Raw genomic sequence first — 18,191 nt, forward strand, 5'->3', positions numbered from 1 at the left:
CGGCCGGGCGGAGGGGGGCGGCGGGAGGGCTTCCGCCTCTGCCGGCCGGGCGCGATCCGCCCTGAGCGCCCGCCTCCCGGTAGGCCCGGTCCGAGGTCTGGCAGTCAGTGACAGAGCCGGGCGCCCACGGCCCGAGCGCCCCCGGCGGCATCATGCCCGCGCTCCTGGAGCGCCCCAAGCTTTCCAACGCCATGGCCCGGGCGTTGCACCGGCACATCATGATGGAGCGGGAGCGCAAGCGGCAAGGTGAGCCGGGCCCGAGCGGGAGGACACAGGGCCCCCCCCGGGGCGGCGCCGCTTCCCCGGAGCAGGCCTCCACCCCGGGCCGTGCAGCGCGCCGCCGCGGCCGCGCCGCAGGAAGGATGAGACAGGCCCGCGGGTGGTGGAAGCCGGAGGCCGGGTCTCCGCTCCAGAACCCTTGGGTCGGGAAGGACCTTGGAGAGCACCTGCTAGACCCACCCGCCTGCCCCCTCCGCGGGGAAAGAGCCATTGCCGAGATAGGCACGAGGGGCATCGTGGTGACCGGGCCTCGCTGGCCCGCGGTGCGCAACAGGCCGCTTTGTTAACCAGCCTGCCGTTTTCCCATTCTGCCCGACTCTCTCTCCAGAAGAGGAAGAGGTGGACAAGATGATGGAACAGAAGATGAAGGAGGAGCAGGAGAGGAGAAAGAAAAAGGAGATGGAAGAGAGAATGTCTCTGGAGGAGACCAAGGAGCAAGTGAGCAAGTCCCCTGATCTCTCACAGCGCTTTCCCTCTGGCCCTCTTGCCTTCATCTCTGCTCCCCTCGCTTCTCAGATCCTGAAATTGCAGGAGAAGCTTTTGGCCTTACAAGAGGAGAAGCACCAGCTTTTCTTGCAGCTCAAGAAAGTTTTACACGAGGAGGAGAAACGGAGGCGAAAGGAGCAGAGGTGGGACTGGAGAGCTAAAAATAAAATCGGGGCAGGGTGTAACTGGGATCGGGTGACAACGACCGGCGTCTAGTGGCAAAAGGGGGCGCTTGTCCCCGACTCTGACGCGCCCGCCTTTCGCCCCAGTGACCTGACCACTCTGACATCAGCTGCGTACCAGCAGAGCCTGACCGTCCACACGGGAACGCACCTCCTCAGCATGCAGGGTGAGGAGTGGAGAGACCGCGTGGCCAAACGGGCCCTCCTGGGGGGTCACGGCCACCCCTTCCGGCCTCATGAAGCCCCTGTCCCTCCCTAGGGAGCCCTGGAGGACACAATCGCCCAGGCACCCTCATGGCGGCTGACAGGGCCAAACAGATGTTCGGGCCCCAAGTACTTACAGTAAGGAGTAGGATGGGGCGTCCGGCCCTGTTCTCCCCCGACCTCTCCCACCCACACCCAGGCGCCCTTAGTGACCCAGCACTCAAATGATGGGCGTTACTGGCGTCGGACCCTTCACGGTGTGGGGGAAAGCCGGGCACGGTGGGCCCCTGAGGGCCCGCCTCGGAGTTTACAGCGGCCAGCTCTGGTCCTCCCTCCTCAGACTCGGCATTACGTGGGCTCAGCGGCGGCTTTCGCAGGGACCCCAGAGCACGGTCAATTCCAAGGCAGCCCCGGCGGTGCCTATGGGACCGCTCAGCCCCCGCCGCACTATGGCCCCACGCAGCCGGCCTATAGCCCTAGCCAGCAGCTCAGAGGTGAGTGGTGGGCCCGGCGGGGGGGAGGGGGGACTCTGGCAAGACCCAGACCCAGACGAGGAGGCAGGAGGCTCTGATGGCCGTGCGTCGTCCCTTCCTCAGCACCTTCGGCGTTCCCCGCAGTACAGTACCTGTCGCAGCCGCAGCCGCAGCCCTATGCAGTGCACGGCCACTTCCAGCCCACCCAGACAGGTGACGACACCCCTGTGCGAGCACCCTGCCCTCCCCGCCTCCCCCGCCCCCGGCGGCTGCGTCACACCCCCCTCCTTCCCTCCCTAGGATTCCTGCAGCCGGGTGGCGCCCTGTCCTTACAGAAGCCGATGGAGCACGCCAACCAGCAGACCGCCTTCTCGGACTCTGTGAGTATGGAGAGTATGGGGTCTTGGGAGTTCAGGGGAAGCGCTGTGCTCAGGGGAGCCCCCGGCTGCCTCCGGTCCTGACTCTCCTCTCCGCAGTCCTCCCTGCGCCCCATGCATCCCCAAGCTCTGCATCCAGCCCCTGGACTGCTGGCCTCTCCCCAGCTCCCTGTGCAGATGCAGCCGGCGGGAAAGGTAAGGTCGGGAGCCAGGTGCGCCCAGACCCCCACCTTCCCACTCTCGGGGGGGGGGGGGGGGGCAGGCTCAAGGGCTTGGAGGGAGAGGGTGCTCCCTGACCGAACCCCCCTCTCGTCACTGCCACCAGTCGGGCTTTGCGGCTACCAGCCAACCTGGCCCTCGGCTCCCCTTCATCCAGCACAGCCAGAACCCGCGATTCTACCACAAGTGACCGTCAGATTTTATCTTCAGCCTCCCACCACCCCCTGCCGTGGGTGAGGGTCCCCGGTGTGTCCCGGTCCAATAAAATCTACCTGCCAGTGCCCCTGGCTGCTGCTGCCGTTTGTGTGGCCTCACCCGGAGGCGACCAGGGCTCTCTGGAGGGGCGGGGTGGCCGGCAGATGCACAGCACGTGAACGCTGGCCGGGAACGGATGGCCGAGTTTGGTGGACAGGATTTCGCATCTCCCCTCCAGTCCGCAAATGCCCATTCAATTCAAAGAAGCAACTGAATTGGGGCCTTCATATTAAACTTGTAGTTTTATTCAGGTTTGATTTTAACAAATGTGTCGGGGAGAGAGCCCACAGGGAAGGGTGAAGCCCGTGGGGGCAGGGCCCTCCCAGATGCCTGAGGAGGGGGCAGGTCCCCTCCCCTCTCCTCCTCTTCCCTCCCCAGCTAAAGGGATTTGGGGAGAGACACAGGCAGGAGAGGGGGCTGGTCCCCAGTCTGTGGGGTGGTGCTTGGGGTAAAGGGCCAAGGGGAACAAGGGACCAGAGCAGGGATGAGGGGGGAAGGGCACAAGGACCATTTGCCAGAATCCACAGCTTTCTGATTCCAGATTGAATTAAAAAAAAAAAAAAAAGAAAAAAAGAAAGAAAACAAAAAGCAAACAAAACCCACTAAACCACAAGCAGCACCCGCCCCCTCTCCCCGACCAGGACTGTAGTGCGAGGGGAGAAGAGGAGGACAGCTTCGCCAAGGCCACGGGTCACTCACTCCTGGCCAAGGGAGCAGGATGAAGGGCAGGGGCTCCCCGACAGATTGAGGGGGTGTGGGGGAAACCAAAATAAAACGTCAAATAAATTGTGTAGGAGGAGTCCAGCCCGGGGCCAGGCCGGAGCTGGGCCAGGCTGGGGAAGGGGGCCTCTGCAGGCTGGAGGATCACTGCTTCCGCCACCGCCACCCTGGGGAGGAGAGACACCTGGTGAGACTGGACTGTCCTGTCCGTGGTGGGGGGCGACCCTGCTGGGGCAGGAAGGGAAACCTGGACAGGAAGGGAAACCTGGAACAGGACCGAGGCAGGTTTTGTCTGGGATGCGGAGCACGTGCAGGGGCTGGGGACGGGCAGCCGGCACACTCACCTGGGAGCAGTTATTTCGCCATGGCCTTGATTGCAACTGCTGCCTCCTCTGTCATGGCAGACAGCACCGTGATCTGGGGGGGGGGGGGGGGAGGTCAGATATGAGGTCAGAGGAAGCAGTGCGAGGAGAGGAGCTGGGCACAAGGCCGGGGGGGGGGGGGCGTACCAGGATCTCTTCTCCGCAGTCATACTTCTGCTCAATCTCCTTGCCGAGGTCTCCCTCGGGCAGACGAAGGTCCTCTCGCACCTCCCCGCTGTCCTGGAGCAGCGATAGATACCCATCCTGGATGCCAATCAGCTGGGGGCAGAGGAGGAAGGAAGCTGCAGGTTGGCCCAGGTAGGGGGGAGGATAAAGGGTCTGAGGACAAACTGGTGGCAAACCTCTAACACCAAACCCCTTCTCCAGCCGTTCCCCTCTCTCCCGGTCAGTCTATGGCCACCGACAAACCACTAACCCACCTACATACCTGGAAATCATTCCTTTTGATGTTGGGGACATCCATATTATGAGTCGACGGGCAGATATCTTCATATTTCTTGCCAGTAAAGATGTCAATACCAACCAGGTGGACCTGTATGTGTGCATCACATGAAAGAGAAACCCGACCAAGCTCTAGGATGGAAAAGAGAAAGGCTCGAGGTGCTCCTGACTGGTGAGGGAAGTCCGACGAGGTTGTCAGGGAAAAGACCAGGGGAGCTGGAACTAAACCAATCAGCCCAAAGAAGCACTAAAGCCTTTAAAAAAGGGAGGCAGGAAGACTGCCCTTGACTTTGGGGTTGACAGCACAAAGAAAACAGGAGGGCAGGCTCCAAGCAGCCAGTTACCCTGAGCTACCAGAACACGGACCGATGTGCCCAGGGGACTGGGAGGACTCTACGCACAACATTTGGAAAAGCATCTGGACGTCAGCATAAAAGGTGAACTTGGGAAAACAGGAAGCAACAAGAAAGGAAGAGCGCTGAGAAGAAAAGGCTTTGGGGACAGAAAATTATGCAAAGGGAATAAACGCCACAAAAGAACACACACAAGGACGTAGACGTTGGGGGTGACCCAGGGTGAACCCCGAGCCAACAGAAGACAAACCAACCAGGGAACAAAACCACAAGAACCCCAGCAAGGATGAGTCAGGTCCAGTTTTGGGAGGGCAGGAAAAACTGACAAGCACTAGCAACAACGTCCAGATCCAAGAGAGCGAGGTGGAGGCTCAGGAAACTCCAGGAGAGGGGCAGGCGGAGACACAGTGTGACGCTGCATCTGCATCGGAGATCGGGGGCGTGGGGCAGGAGGGGATCTGGAAGCTCAAGGTACGCTGGCCCCCTCCAGGGAAAGCTGCTCTGTAGTGGGACTAGAGAAAACCTGGGAACTAGAACCCCAGGCAAGAAAAACCACAAGGGAAAGCCAAGAAGGAAGGAGCTGCTGACCAGACCACCTGGCAAAGTTAGAGACTCACCAGTGGGGAAGAGGACCGGGCACAAGGCAATGACGGGGCACAGGAGGTAACGAAAGGCTGAAGGCCGGGGGAAGGTGGAAGGTAGCCAGGGCTGAGCACTACACAAGGAACTGGGGGGTAAAAAGAGAGCTCCGGGACTGGAGAGGGCTAGGACTGAGGGCAGCTTGCTGCCGGGAGCCCCACGGATGAGGGAAGTGTGGGGAAGGCGAGAGATGGAGAGATCCAATTCTAACCTTGGCATGGCCGTGCTTGCCAGTCTTGGAGGTAGACATCTCCACGATCTTACAGGGCCGGCCTTTGAGCACCACAAAGCCATTCTTACGTAATGCTGAGCACTGCATCGGGAAGGTGGCTGAGGCCCCTGCATCTCCTGTCTCGAAGTCCAAATCATCTGCCATTTTAAGAGGCTTCGATTCCAACTAGAGTCAAAGAGAAGCGGAGTCAGTAGAGGTGGAGGTCGACAGAGCTCTCCATCTGCCCCACTGCTCTCTGGAAACAGGCTTCAGGTTTCCCCAGCCCTCCGTTCCATCACCCGCCTAAATGAAAGTCAAAGTGCCCAGGTTAAACACGGAGTTGGGACCACAAACCTTAAGATGGGGCGTGTGTATGAAGTGGTGGGAACACAAGCCGGACCCCTAGCCCCACTGAAAGCTAAAGGGGTGGCCCGGGAACAGAAGGCTCTGGGGAGTTAGGATGCCAAATCTCCAAGATGGGCAAACGCCTAATTCCTGGGAGGCGGGGGGAAGACTCAGGTGTTACTGGCCGCTGAAACCAACCACCCCTCTTCCCCACACAGAACAGGGCTATAATTAGGTGAGCAGCCGCGAGCCAGCAAAAGGGCGGGGCTACCGTAGCGGGGAGAGGGGAGGGTGGAGACCGGAGGACAGGGCCCCACCCGCCTGTTACACCCCCCACCCGATCCACACGCGCCAGTCACTGGTACAGGAAACCACAAGGCCTCTTTGGGGGATTCCCGCCTCTCCAACAGGCCTTTTCCGACACAGCCGAGGGAGAGAAAGTAAAGCTGTTCTCTAACTTCTCCCCCTGCCAAACACCTCCATCTCGTTTCCCAAAGGGAACCCGGGAACCCGGCCTCTCCTCGAGGGCCCTCCCCCTTTTCCCAGGATGCACCAGTCCTGTCGGCTTTTCAGGCCGGGCCTGTGCTCTCAGTGGAAAGTGGAGGAGTGGGCAGCGTGAATGACAATAAAATGAAAGCAAAACGCTGGGAGTAGTGAGTAGCAGAAGTTCTGTTAGGCCGGCAGAGTTGGGGCTCTGAAAGCAGGAGCCCGCAAATCAGACACAAGGAGGAAGACCGTGACAAGGTGAAGAGCACCTATCACAGCGGGGAGCTCCTCTGCTCGGGACTTTAAGGCGCTGTCGGCGCGGCCGAAAAGAGCTGGGCTCCCGTCCAATCGCCCTCAGTCGCCCCGTCTCTCCGGCCACCCAGCACGGGAGAGCGCTGCTCGCACCTGGCTGGCCGCCTCACTTCCCAGGGGAGTCGGGGCGGGGGGGTAGCGCGCCAGGGGCCCACGGGGCGGGGGCACGCTAACATATGTCCGCAGCGGGCTCCCCCGGGAGATCAGGTGCGGGCCTCAGCCTTCGCCTCCTCCCCCAAATTCCAAGCTACCCTGGGCGCCCGCGAGGACCGACCACCTCTCTCCGCGCTGGGGGTTGCCGGCTCCCGCCCACCATGTGGCCTCCCGGGGCTTCCGGTGGCCGGGATCTGGGGGGAGGGGTCCCCGCGCTGCCATGCGGCCCCCGTCCACGTTCGGCCATGCGGCCTCCGACCCAGAGGGCAGCCTCCGGTAGGGGGGACACTTCCGGTGCCGCCGCCACCCCCTCCTCAAAGGCCGCGCCAAGCCGGAGCCACGCCGCCTCCCCTCCCCCCCCTCTCCGGCCGGCCGCCAGCCCCCCCCCCCCCCACCTGCCCTCTCACCGAATAGCCCCCTCCCCCACCTCACGTGGCCGCGCGGCGCCCGGTTCTCAACGGCCCAGGTACCTTGGCCCTTCCGGGCCGATCTGGCCCCCGGCCCTCGCCCCGGCGTGGCCGCCCGGCGGCCTCTCCCGCGTGGCGGCCTCGCGGCTCGCCGTCCCCCGCCCTGCGTCGCTCCAACGTCACCCGGCCGGCCCCAACCGTCACCCCGCGCGCCAACCGGGGCGCGCTCCCGCGCCTCTCCGCACCTCGCGCCGCTCGCGGACCGAACCCTGTGCGGCGGCCGCCGCCGCTCCCCTTTGCCCCCTCCCCGACCCTCGAGCAGTTCCATCTCCGCTCCCAAGCCCCAGCCGAGGTTCCGCGCACGCGCACCCTGCCCGCTCTCACCTCGCGCGAACGCACTGACTCGACCCGGTCCGCCCGCCGCGAGCCCAACCGCTGCCTCCGAGCCCGCTGCCGCCGCCGCCGCCGCCTCTACCGCCGCCGCCGCTGCTGCACACGGGTCTTAGTACGCAGGCGCCGACTCCCCACTGACCAACCAAGCAGCCCTGTGACAGCCGCGCAAGCGTGCTAGCTATCCCCTCCGCCCTCCACCCCCGCACTGCGCAAGCGCACAGACCCTCCCCGATCTCCACCCTCCCTCCCACCTTCCCATCCAATGACGCGTACGCGTGACCCCGCCCCTCCCCAACCCAGAGCGCTTCCCACCAGTAGGCAGTGCGCAGGCGCACCCGGTTTTTTAAGCCCTTCAACCTCCTCTTCCCTTCCCGTGATAGACCACTACCCCTACCGGACGGGACTTGCGCCTGCGCAATCAGGAGCCCTGCACTCCACACCCTCCGAAGGGAACGCCTCGGCCTCAGAGCGCATGCGTGTTGGGAATCCTGACCGCCCCTTCCACCTCAGACGTCGTCTGTACGCCGGGCGTTGAAAAGACCACGCCACTGTAGCGCTGGGCTCGGCTAGGACGCATGCGTCTTGGGAACGCCCCACCTCGGCTTTAACTGGACTTAAACGACTCACACGTTTCAGAAAACTTGCATTGCGGGGTGGGCCCCTCGTCTCAAAGCCCATCCCCCCCCCGTCCACGCATGCGCGCAAGAGCTCTTTCCGCTCACGCTTCCTAGCGCGCTAGTGTGGTCGGGTTACCGCCCATCTCAGCTTCACCTCCCGGCCTCAGGCCTGCCATAGAGTTTCGCCCGGGAGCTAGAGCGCCCGGGTCGCGGCCACCATCTTGTCGATTCCCTGGATGCGGGGCCGCCGGGGCGGCTGCCGTACGGCTGAGCTCTAGGGAGCTTCGTAAGGCATTTATTTCTCCCCGATCCCGGTCCCCCGGCTGCTCCACAGCAGTTGTCTGCGAGCACCCTGGGAAAACTCTAAAGCAGACTGGCGTGTTACGGTCCGCTGACGCTCTCCAGGTCGTGGAAGGCGACCACGAAGCAGGGGACAACCCGTCTCTCGCGGTTTATTTGTCTGGCCCTCCTCCTAGGGAAGAAAGCTGCCGCTTTTCCCGCAACTCTGTGGTCTTCTTCCAGTTTCCAGGTTTCCGGCACTACCCTCGTGGCCACCTGCTTTGCTTCCGCAAACCAGGCGGGCAGCAGTCCTGTAGAGAAGACGAGCAGCCACATACCTGGGCTGGGAGTCCCCAACCCTGGATCTGGTTCTTGTTTTGTTTTAGAATCCCGTGACCTGGTAGATGCGTACCGCAAACACCGGCTTGAATTAATACGTTTATGCGGCGTGGTCCACTATCACTCCCCGTTCCTTCCACTCAGCTTTCTGAAGTTTCCGCCTTTTCCTTTGTAAAACGCAAAACCACCACTCCCCTCCTTCCCCCGTAAGGGTCTGGGCGCATTGTTTAAAGCCCCTACCTGCTCTTCTCAAAGATGTGTTTGTCCATATGATCCAACAACTCTCCTAGGTGTATGCCCCAAATCAAAAAAAAAAAAAAAAAACACACACACACACACATAAATCTTTGCAGGAAAATATTCACAACAGCGTTATTCACAGTAGTCAGAAGGTAGGAACAACCCAAGTATCCATCAACAGAGGAATGGATAAAGGGGGGGGGGTGTACAATGGAATATTATTCAGTCACAAAACAGGAATGAAGTACTAATACCTGCTTCCACTAGATGAACTTCAAAAATATTATGCTAAGTAAAAGAAGTCAGACAAAAAAGGTCACATACCCTATGATTTGAATGGCAAGAACTATCCAGAATAGGTAAATCCTAGAAGCAGAAAGTAGATTGGGGGTTGCCAGGTGCTGGGGGATGAGGGGACCAGGGAGTGGGGTTAATGGGCAGGGGGTTTTAGTTTGGAAGGATGAAGCGTTTCAGAATTAGGTGAAGGTGGGGGTTGCACAACACCCAATGCTCTAACTGGCACTTCATTGATCTAAAAATGGTTAGTGTTGGGGCGCCTGGGTGGCTCATTGGTTAAGCGGCAGACATAGGCTCAGGTCATGATCTGGCGGTCCGTGCGTTCAAGCCCCGCGTGGGGCTCTGTGCTGACAGCTCAGAGCCTGGAGCCTGTTTCAGGTTCTGTGTCTCCCTCTCTGTGACCCTCTCCCGTTCATGCTCTCTCTCTGTCTCAAAAATAAATAAACGTTAAAAAACAAAACAAAAATAAAAACGGTTAGTGTCATGCCATGTGAATTTCACTTCAATTACCAAAACTTGTACAGGAATGTTCAAAGCAGCGTTATTCATCATAGCCCAAAAAGCAGAAACTCCTGGAGCCCATCAACTGATGAAGAGATAAATAGAGTACGGTGTATCCATACAACGAAATATTACAGGGCAATAAAAAAGGATGGAGTACCGGGTAAATGCTACAACATGGATTAACCTTGAAACGTGTTAAATGAAAGTCGGTCACAAAAGACCACATAGTATAGAGTTCCACTTACATGACATGTCCACAATAGGTAAATCCATGGAGACACAAAATAGATCAGTAGACACCTAGTGTTGAGAAGTTAAAGGGACATGGGGACCCAGAGAGGGACTGCTAAAGAGTACAGGGAGGGGCAGAGTATGGCTTTTGTGCTGAAGAAAATGTTCTAACACTGATTGGAGCTATGGTCCCATTCTTCAGATATTAAAAAACACTGAATTGTACACTTTAAATAATTGAATTGGATGATATGTGAATTATATCTCAAGTTATTCCTTAAAAAAAAGTGCTGTCGTCTTTGTGTGACTGTACCTCCTGTGTGTCATGTGCCTGTCTTAATTGATTCATTTCCCTGAGACATTGGTGAAGTGTCCTCACTGACCTAAGGCACAGGATCCATGATATGACAAGGGCACTGAGTGATAACAACCCTCGCCAACTTCCATCCAAAACTCAAAAAAGGCACAGATAATCTTAAATTTGTTTTTTGGGGGGCGCCTGGGTGGCTCAGTCGGTTAAGTGTCTGACTTTGGTTGTCACGATCTCACAGTTTGTGAGTTCGAGCCCCGCGTCCAGCTCTGTGCGGACAGCTCAGAGCCTGGAGCCTGCTTCGGATTCGGTGTCTCCCTCTCTCTCTGCCCCTCCCCTGCTCGTGCTCTGTCTCTCAGAAATGAATGTAAAAAAAAAAAAGAATAAAACAAATTTTGTTTTTTAAGTTTATCTTGAGAGAGAGAAGACACTGTGCAGGTGGGGGGTGGGGGTGCGCAGAGACACACAGAGAGAGAGAGAGAGAGAGAGAGAATCCCAAGCAGGCTCTGTGCTGCCAGGGCAGAGCCCGATGCAGGGCTCAAACTTGTCAAACCATGAGATCATGACCGGAGCAGGAACCAACAGGTAGACGCTTAACAGACTGAGCCATCTGGGCACCCCAAAAGGCACAGATAACCTTGACAAAAGATGGAGTTCTACATACTCAGAGGAAGAAAAGGGCAAAATATTGTTCAGTATTGTAGGGTGATGAGGTACCTGGTACCCGGCCGAAGCACCACAGCATTGCCTGTGTGGGGTCCCCACAGCCCAGGGCAGAGTCCTCAGCTTTGGGAGCCCTCCCAGTTTACGTGGCCAGTCAAATCACTTCTTGAGGGACACCTTTCCTGAGCTACAAGACTAAGTGGGCTTCTCGTGTTATGTGCCCGCACAGCCGACATAGAGCCCGTCCCATACTGGTGACATCCATTTATGTGTGCAACTGCTCTACTCATGTCTGGCTTTCTCCACTGGAATATAACCTGTGTAGGGTTGGGAACCTGTCTGGTTCGTTATTGTGTTCCCAGCAACTAGAATTGTGCCTGGCAAATACACGGTACGCTATCGATCCTAATTTACCGTTGAGGAAAGGTACCGTTGAGGAAAGGCTCTGGCTAATCAGACTCACGACAGATTGGCCAAAAAGTGGGAATATCAGCTTCTCTATAAATGAACTGAAATGGGGAAGAGCAACAGAACGTCTATGTTGGCTGGTCCCACTCTCCGTTCTTGTCTATAAGGAAATAAGTGGAAAGACAAAATCTGGTCAAGGAACCTTGACATTGGACAAGGGAATTAGCTACGTGTCCTCCAACGTTTGGTACCACACAGCTCTAAGAACAGAAGAACACAGTGCCTCTGTCCTCATTGTGAAAAGGCCAGTCTGTCTCCCCTTCAAAAAGAATCCTGGAAAGGGAGCCCGGGTGGCTCAGTTAGGCATCCAACTTTGGCTCAGGTCATGATCTCACAGATCGTGGGTTCGAGCCCTGCGTTGGGTTCTGTGTTGACAGCTCAGAGTCTAGAACCTGCTTTGCATCTGTCTGTCTGTCTGTCTCTGTCCCTCCTCAGCTGTCTCTCTCAAAATAAATAAATATTTTTAAAAATCCTTTAAAAAAAAAAAAAGAATCCTGGAATAGTGATGATCTTGGATCAGAACTCCCCTGAAAATCATTGGAGAACCTCTCTGTCTTCTTTTTTTTTTTTTTATGATTTACATACCAAGCAACCCCCTTTAGGTCACATAGAAATTTCTCTCTTGAGAACTGATTTGAATGCACTTGATCAGATTCTGTCTTAAGATAGCATTTCTTTCCCACTTTCTGTGGTTACACCCGCTCACCAAGATTAAAATTCAGATATTCGCGGAGAACTCTCCAGCTACCCATCTACAGATTTTCAATGCCTTTGCATACTGTCCTGGCAATCCATCGGATTCATTATTTCCTCATTTCTTTCTCAGAGGGTAAGAGTTTAGCGTTCTGCTGAGAAAGAAGTTTGCCAAATAAGTCTGTATCTCTTCTGGTAGACTTTCCAAACCTTCTATTTTGGAATAGCTTTTGCTATGCAGAAGAGTCGCAACAGTGGTACAAAAAATACTTTAAGGAATGCCAGTGAGGTTTTGTGTGGTTTTTTTGTTTCTTTGTTTGTTTGTTTGAAGTTTTTAAATGCTTATTTATTTATTTTTAATGTTTATTATTGAGAGACAGAGGCAGACGGCGAGTGGGTCTGAGGCAGACAGAGAGAGGGAGACACAGAATTTGAAGCAGGCTCCAGGCTCCGGGCTGTTAGCACAGAGCCCGACACGGGCTCTCAAACTCACAAACTGTGAGATCATGACCTGAGCCGAAGTCGGACGCTTAACCCACTGGGCCCCCCCGGGCACCGCAGCAGCAGTGAGGCTTTGGATGGGAACCAACAGTGCCGTGGAGGCTGCATGTGTAGGTTTGTAAGAAGCAATTGTGCACACCTCTTCCTAACAGCACATTCAATAATGTCTTCCTGGAAGCTTGAAATTGACCACAGTGGAAGTGTTTATGGCAGATGTTGTTTTCCATCTCCCAGAGCCGGTTGGTAACATTTAGCAGCACGCACTGATTGGGAAGGAGGTTCTGACATCTAGAAAGTAGTGTTAGGTCAAGCTAGTCTAGCACTAGGGGCGCCTGGGTGGCTCAGTCGGTTAAGCGTCTGACTTCGGCTCAGGTCGTGATCTCACGGTTGGTGAGTCCGAGCCCGGTGTCGGGCCTGCTTCGGATTTGGTGCACCTCCCCTGCTGGTGCTCTGTCTCTCAAAAAAAATAAATAAGTAAATTTAAAAAAAAATAAAGGATTCCAGGATTCTGAGAGTCTTGGGAAGCCGTCAGAGCGATGGGGTGTGCAAGCCAGTCACAAGCAGAGCTGGACTTGGGAAGGTGGGTAGGACTGGGTTTTTAGTAGCACTGACCCTCACAGACAGGAAAGGGGCTCCAGGCATATCAAGAGGAATGGTTTTACATGATAACAAAGATTCTGTCAAGTTTTCTTTATCATGAAAATACAAGTCTTTGTGGAAACATTTGGGAAAATCAGAAAAGAAAGAAAAACAAAAACATAACCCCCAGGACCCAGAGGCAGCAACTATTAATGTTTTACCGTATTTGCCTACAAACTTTTTTCTATGCCTTTTTTTTTTTTAATTTTTTTTTTCAACGTTTATTTATTTTTGGAACAGAGAGAGACAGAGCATGAACAGGGGAGGGGCAGAGAGAGAGGGAGACACAGAATCCGAAACAGGCTCCAGTCTCCGAGCCATCAGCCCAGAGCCTGACGCGGGGCTCGAACTCACAGACCGCAGGATTGTGACCTGGCTGAAGTCGGACGCTTAACCGACTGCGCCACCCAGGCGCCCCTCTATGCCTTTTAAAAGATACATCTGAAACACAATACTGGGGGGGAAAAAAAAAGATACATCTGAGGGGGGGAGGGCCTTCAGGTCACGATTTCGTGGTCTGTGAGTTCCAGCCCCGCCATCAGGCTCTGGGCTGATGGCTCGGAGCCTGGAGCCTGCTTTGGATTCTGTGTTTCCCTCTCTCTCGAACCCTCCCCGCCTTGCGCTCTGTCTCCCCCCCCCCCTCAAAAATAAAGAAACATAAACAAAAATTTTTTTTTACATATCTGCGTCTGTTAGGTGCCAGATAGTGGAGACACAGGGGTGGTGACCTTAGCAGTATGGCCCCTTCCCCACAGCTGGGAGGGGGGAAAACAATCCATCGTCAACAAAATATATAACATGTAAGGAGCGTTCAGGCCACCTGTCTACCACCAGTGAGTGATGGGCTTATGAATGAACGGCAGTTACGAGAGTCAGAGGAGCTCCTCAGAAGATACCACAGGGATCTTTGTGACTTTGACCTCGCCTCTTTGGAAGCTGAGAAGGAGAGAGTGGAGGTGCGGAAGACGGAGGCAGGCCTGGCTCTGGGCCCGGAGGAGAAGCCCTACCCAAAAGCCCTCCCCATCCCCCATTCTCGGAGGCCTTGCTGAACCTGGGTGCCAGAGAGAGAGAAGCTGGAAAATGGAAAATGCCGTAGACGGGGGACCAAATGCGGGGAACGTGGGGGCTGAGGGAGCGCCGGGACCGGGCCGAACCCAGCCCAGAAGCCGGTCTTTTGGCAACGGAGAAGCCAGAGCCGAGGAACGTGAGGGAAGCCGGCCCTCAGCAGGATGAGGGAAGGTCTACGAGTTCTGGGGACAGCAGATAAAGAAAGCTTAGCTGGGTACCCACGCTTCTTGGCGTCGATAGACCAGCTTCTTGGCTGGTCTAGACCCATGAAAAGGATATCTCAAGATGTGAGAGAGGAGGTGAGCGGGCGATGACATCCATGTTCAGAGAATAAAGGTCCAAGGGCAGACGGGGGCCTCACCTCCGACGGGGACTCGCGCGCTGAGCTCGCGTCCCAGGCCTGTTCACCTGCCCCCAACCCCGATGCCAATCCCGTTCCCGGCTACCCTCTCGCCTCCTGGCCAGAGCTGGGATCTGGCTCCGCCTCCTGCCCCTGCCGGGCTGACTTCGACGGCATCGGCATCTCGCCTGCTTCACCACCCCCGTGCTCACCTCTGCCCAGCACCTGTCCCACAGAGCGCGTGGCCGTCTAGCCCGCCGGACTGCGACAGCTGGGTCTGGCATGTGGTGGGTTGTGAATCCCTTCTCCCTCCCGGGCTGCCTCCTCTCCTGTTCAGGATGTGCGACCCAGCCTAGAATACCAGATTCTTGGGGCGCCCGGGGAGCTCAGTTGCTTGAGCATCCGACTCTTGATCTCAGCTCAGGGTTCGTGGGTTCGAGCTCCACATCGGGCTCTGTGCTGACGGTGCGGAACCTGCTTGGGATTCTCTCTCTCCCCCTCTCTCTCCCTCCCTCTCTTCTCTCTCTGTCAAAATAAATAAATTTTTATAAAAAAAAAGAATACCGGACGGGACTCGGACAAGCAAGGGGACTTCCCTGCTTGGGGCCCAAGTCTCCTGCCCCTTTAGAGAGGAGGGAGTCTCTCTTCCCACCAACCCTTGGTGCATCCAAGCAGCCGGTCTTCAGGGCTCCCCTGGCCTCCCAGCCCGAGGTGTAATGTCAGAGTTTGCTCTACCTCGGTGCCTTCCGGAGCCTGGAGCCTGGCGGCGAGGCCTACATCCCCATCAGTGGTGTCAGTCCTCTGGGACCATTCGATTCAACCAAGAGCCCAATGAAGGGCTTTAGATCACTATTCAGGGGCCGGCTCGGTCGGTGGAGGACAAGTTCCCGCCTGGATTCAGGCCCTACCCAGCCCACCGCTTCCCTACAGGGCGCGTGCAGGCCCCCTGCACCCCCCCACAGCCCGCGTCACACCTTCTCTGCTCCTGGGTCACTCACTGTCTGGGGGCGGCTTCCTCAGCTATGACAATAGAGAGAGGAACCCTCTACCTCCTAGAGAGCTCACGTGACCCTGCCCACGTGTGTGGGCAGATTCCCAGGTGGATGCCTCTGGCTGGGATTGTCCCCAGCCTGACTCGACTCTCCTCCAACCACCCGCCCCCCCTCTCCTGGCCCGGGTCTCCAACAAGCCCCACACCAAGCCCCTGCCTGTCTGCGCCTCCCGGGGGCTGCTCAGTGAAATCAGCATCGTCACCCACGGTGGGAGTGGGGGGAGCGAAAAACCCAGATTTCTTGATTCCTTTCCCCTCACCCCCACATCCAGCCCTCCATCAAGTCCTGCAGACCCTGTTTCCAAAACGTATCTCATACCGGCCCCCGTTCCTCCCCCCTCACTGCCGCCTCTCGAATCCGCACCCCCATCACCTCTGCCTCTGGCCGCTCTATGTCGCACAGGGCAGCCAGACGATGTTTTAAAAACAGATGGAGTAGGGCCACCCCCCCCCGGGGGGGCTCAGTCGGCTGAGTGTCGGACTTCAGCTCAGGTCATGATCTCACGGTCCGTGAGTTCGAGCCCCGCATCAGGCTCTGTGCTGACAGCTCACAGCCTGGAGCCTGCTTTGGATTCTGTCTCCCTCTCTTTGCCCCTTCCCCGCTCACCTTCTGTGTCTTTCTCTCTCTCTCAAAGATAAATAAAAACAAGCAAACAATAAATAAAATCTTTAAAAAATAAATTTGTTAATTAAAAAAAATTTAACGTTTGTTCATTTTTGAGAGAGAGAGAGAGAGAGAGAGAGAGAGAGAGAGAGAGATCATAAGCAGGGGAGAGGCATGAAGAGAGGGAGACAGAGGTTCCCAAGCAGGCACCATGCTGTTAGCGCAGAGCCTGACGTGGGGCTCGAACTCACGAATGGGGAGATCATGACCTGAGCCGAAATCGAGAGTCAGATGCTTAACCGACTAAGCCACCCAGGTGCCCCTATTTAAAAAATATATAAATAAATCAGGCCATATGACTCACTCCCCCTTTTAAAGCCCTCAAATGCTTCCTATCCCTTGTGGAATAAAATCCAGATTCCAAAGTTTTCATTTCTCAGGCTTTGCCTTTCTCGCCCTCCTCTTTGTCCATTAAACTTTTTCCTCCAGTGGGCTCAAGCTTTTCTGTCTCAGGGCCTTTGCACCAGTGGCTTCAAGCGCCCGGAACCCTCTTTTCCTCATCCTTTCCTTCGGCTCTCTTCTTCCCATGCTTCAGGTCACCGCATAGACTGTGACACCTCCCCGGGCGGGGGGGGGGGGGGGGGGGGGCCGGGGGCCCCGATTATGTATGCGCCCCCCCCCCCACATCTTACTCTCTGTCACACCAGTCTGTGCCTTTCCTTCATGGCTTGTGATCATATCTGTAATTATCGTGTGCATCCATTTCCTTATTTCATCGTGGGGCCTTCTAGAACGTGAGCTGTCTGGGGGCAGGGAACGCGCGTGTCTTATTCACTACTGTATCCGCAGCACCTTTTATTTATTTTTTTTATAGCGCCTGGCACACAGTAGGTGCGCCACAAACGTTTGTTTGGGAGACGTAAATGAAGAGGCACATTTGACCGTAAACCACCTGACGTCTTTAGGAGATTTGCAGAGTGGTCCACGAGCACTGCAGGGGCCGTTACAGCTGCTAGTGCCCTTGCCTCCCTCGCTATGCGGCCAGAGGAAGGTAGTCCGTAAGTGTCCGTGAAATTAAGGCAAGGCAGGAATCCCTGGGCTTTGGGGACAGATTTAGCGTCACGGAAGCTGCGATGTACAGAGACGCACGTGTAGCCACGTTGCCTGCTAGAACTCTCCGTGACCACAGAAGTGTTCCGCAGCCGTGTTCCATCCCTGTCCCCGAGCCGAATGTGGATTCCGCATTTCATTTCATTTTAACTGGACTCAAATGGCCACAGGTCGCTAGTGACTGCTGTATCGGCCCATTCAGACAATGGGAGGACCCGTCAGGAGGGAGTGAGGGGCCGGGGTGAGTAGAGACTCATTGGCAACAGGAAGAGAGAGGGCTGGATGGTGGGTCTTTAGAGCTAAGTTCACCTTGGGTCTTTGACTGTCACCCGTGAGCCTTTAATGAGAAGTCACGGCAGAATAGAGTATTTCATTCATTCGTTCATAAGTTTGCTTGGTTATTTTGTTAACCTCTCACCCCCTTCTACCCTGCCTTTCTGTAGGGAATCGTGCCGTTGTGTATCTCTTTAAAGTTTATTATAAGAGAGAGAGGGCGCAAGCAGGGGAGAAGCAGAGAGAGAGAGAGACTCCCAGGCAGGCTCCACGCTGTCAGCGCGGAGCCTGATGTGGGGCTCGGTCCCGCGAACCAGGAGATCATGACCTGAGCCGAAATCAAGAGGCGGATGCTCAACCGACTGAGCCACCGAGGCGCCCCTCCCTTCTGGTTTTGACGTATTCTGACCAGATGTGACTTGTCGTTTGTGGGGCTGTGTTTTTTTAAGTAAGTGAGACTGCGGTCTTTCTCGTTTGGTTTCCTATTCTTTTTTCTCTAAGGGCCGTGTTGTGAGGGTCCGTCCGTGTTGTCACAGAGCACGGGGCCTGTCACGGGGTCACTTCTAAGTGCTGCATGACACTCTGGGTGGACACCTACCACGGTTTACCCAGCACGCGCCCAGCGATGGACGCCCGGGGGGCCTCC

General features: G+C 56.3%; 2 protein-coding genes across 5 annotated transcripts; one reads left to right on the plus strand and one right to left on the minus strand.

Moving 5' to 3' along the window:
* The first annotated feature begins 7 nt into the window (after positions 1-7).
* On the plus strand, positions 8-2,502 carry GPS2 (G protein pathway suppressor 2). The gene is made up of 10 exons (XM_040453400.1): positions 8-246; positions 608-717; positions 796-908; positions 1,035-1,114; positions 1,207-1,289; positions 1,492-1,645; positions 1,748-1,837; positions 1,925-2,004; positions 2,101-2,196; positions 2,327-2,502. Exons 1-10 carry the CDS (start codon positions 153-155, stop codon positions 2,408-2,410), a joined length of 984 nt encoding a protein of 327 aa, XP_040309334.1. The 5' UTR covers positions 8-152; the 3' UTR covers positions 2,411-2,502.
* A 188-nt stretch (positions 2,503-2,690) lies between these two features.
* EIF5A (eukaryotic translation initiation factor 5A) lies at positions 2,691-7,462 on the minus strand. Of its 4 annotated transcripts, none has more exons than XM_040453407.1 (6): positions 7,310-7,462; positions 5,223-5,408; positions 4,006-4,110; positions 3,705-3,836; positions 3,540-3,612; positions 2,691-3,362 (listed from the first exon to the last, which is right to left on the minus strand). In XM_040453407.1, the coding sequence occupies exons 2-5, from the start codon at positions 5,385-5,387 to the stop codon at positions 3,550-3,552; spliced, it is 465 nt and encodes a 154-aa protein (XP_040309341.1). In that variant the 5' UTR covers positions 5,388-5,408; positions 7,310-7,462; the 3' UTR covers positions 2,691-3,362; positions 3,540-3,549. The 4 variants fall into 4 exon arrangements, with proteins under 4 accessions (XP_040309341.1, XP_040309342.1, XP_040309343.1 ...); XM_040453408.1 differs by lacking the exon at positions 7,310-7,462 and adding an exon at positions 6,946-7,044; XM_040453409.1 differs by lacking the exon at positions 7,310-7,462 and adding an exon at positions 6,989-7,007.
* Positions 7,463-18,191: the final 10,729 nt, after the last annotated feature.

Source organism: Herpailurus yagouaroundi, unplaced genomic scaffold, assembly GCF_014898765.1.
Source record: "Herpailurus yagouaroundi ecotype Mexico unplaced genomic scaffold, PumYag 208, whole genome shotgun sequence".
In the NCBI taxonomy this organism is placed as follows: domain Eukaryota; kingdom Metazoa; phylum Chordata; class Mammalia; order Carnivora; family Felidae; genus Herpailurus; species Herpailurus yagouaroundi.

What these genes read in the sequence shown, in the direction of transcription:
- EIF5A (XM_040453407.1), bottom strand. Translation starts at nt 5,387, where the DNA reads ATGGCAGATGATTTGGACTTCGAGACAGGAGATGCAGGGGCCTCAGCC. An exon ending in GCAAGCACGGCCATGCCAAG is followed by an intron (nt 4,111 to 5,222) that starts GTTAGAATTGGA and finishes GCACACATACAG; the next exon opens with GTCCACCTGGTTGGTATTGA. An exon ending in TCAAAAGGAATGATTTCCAG is followed by an intron (nt 3,837 to 4,005) that starts GTATGTAGGTGG and finishes CTCTGCCCCCAG; the next exon opens with CTGATTGGCATCCAGGATGG.
- GPS2 (XM_040453400.1), top strand. Translation starts at nt 153, where the DNA reads ATGCCCGCGCTCCTGGAGCGCCCCAAGCTTTCCAACGCCATGGCCCGG. An exon ending in AGACCGCCTTCTCGGACTCT is followed by an intron (nt 2,005 to 2,100) that starts GTGAGTATGGAG and finishes TCCTCTCCGCAG; the next exon opens with TCCTCCCTGCGCCCCATGCA. An exon ending in AGATGCAGCCGGCGGGAAAG is followed by an intron (nt 2,197 to 2,326) that starts GTAAGGTCGGGA and finishes CACTGCCACCAG; the next exon opens with TCGGGCTTTGCGGCTACCAG.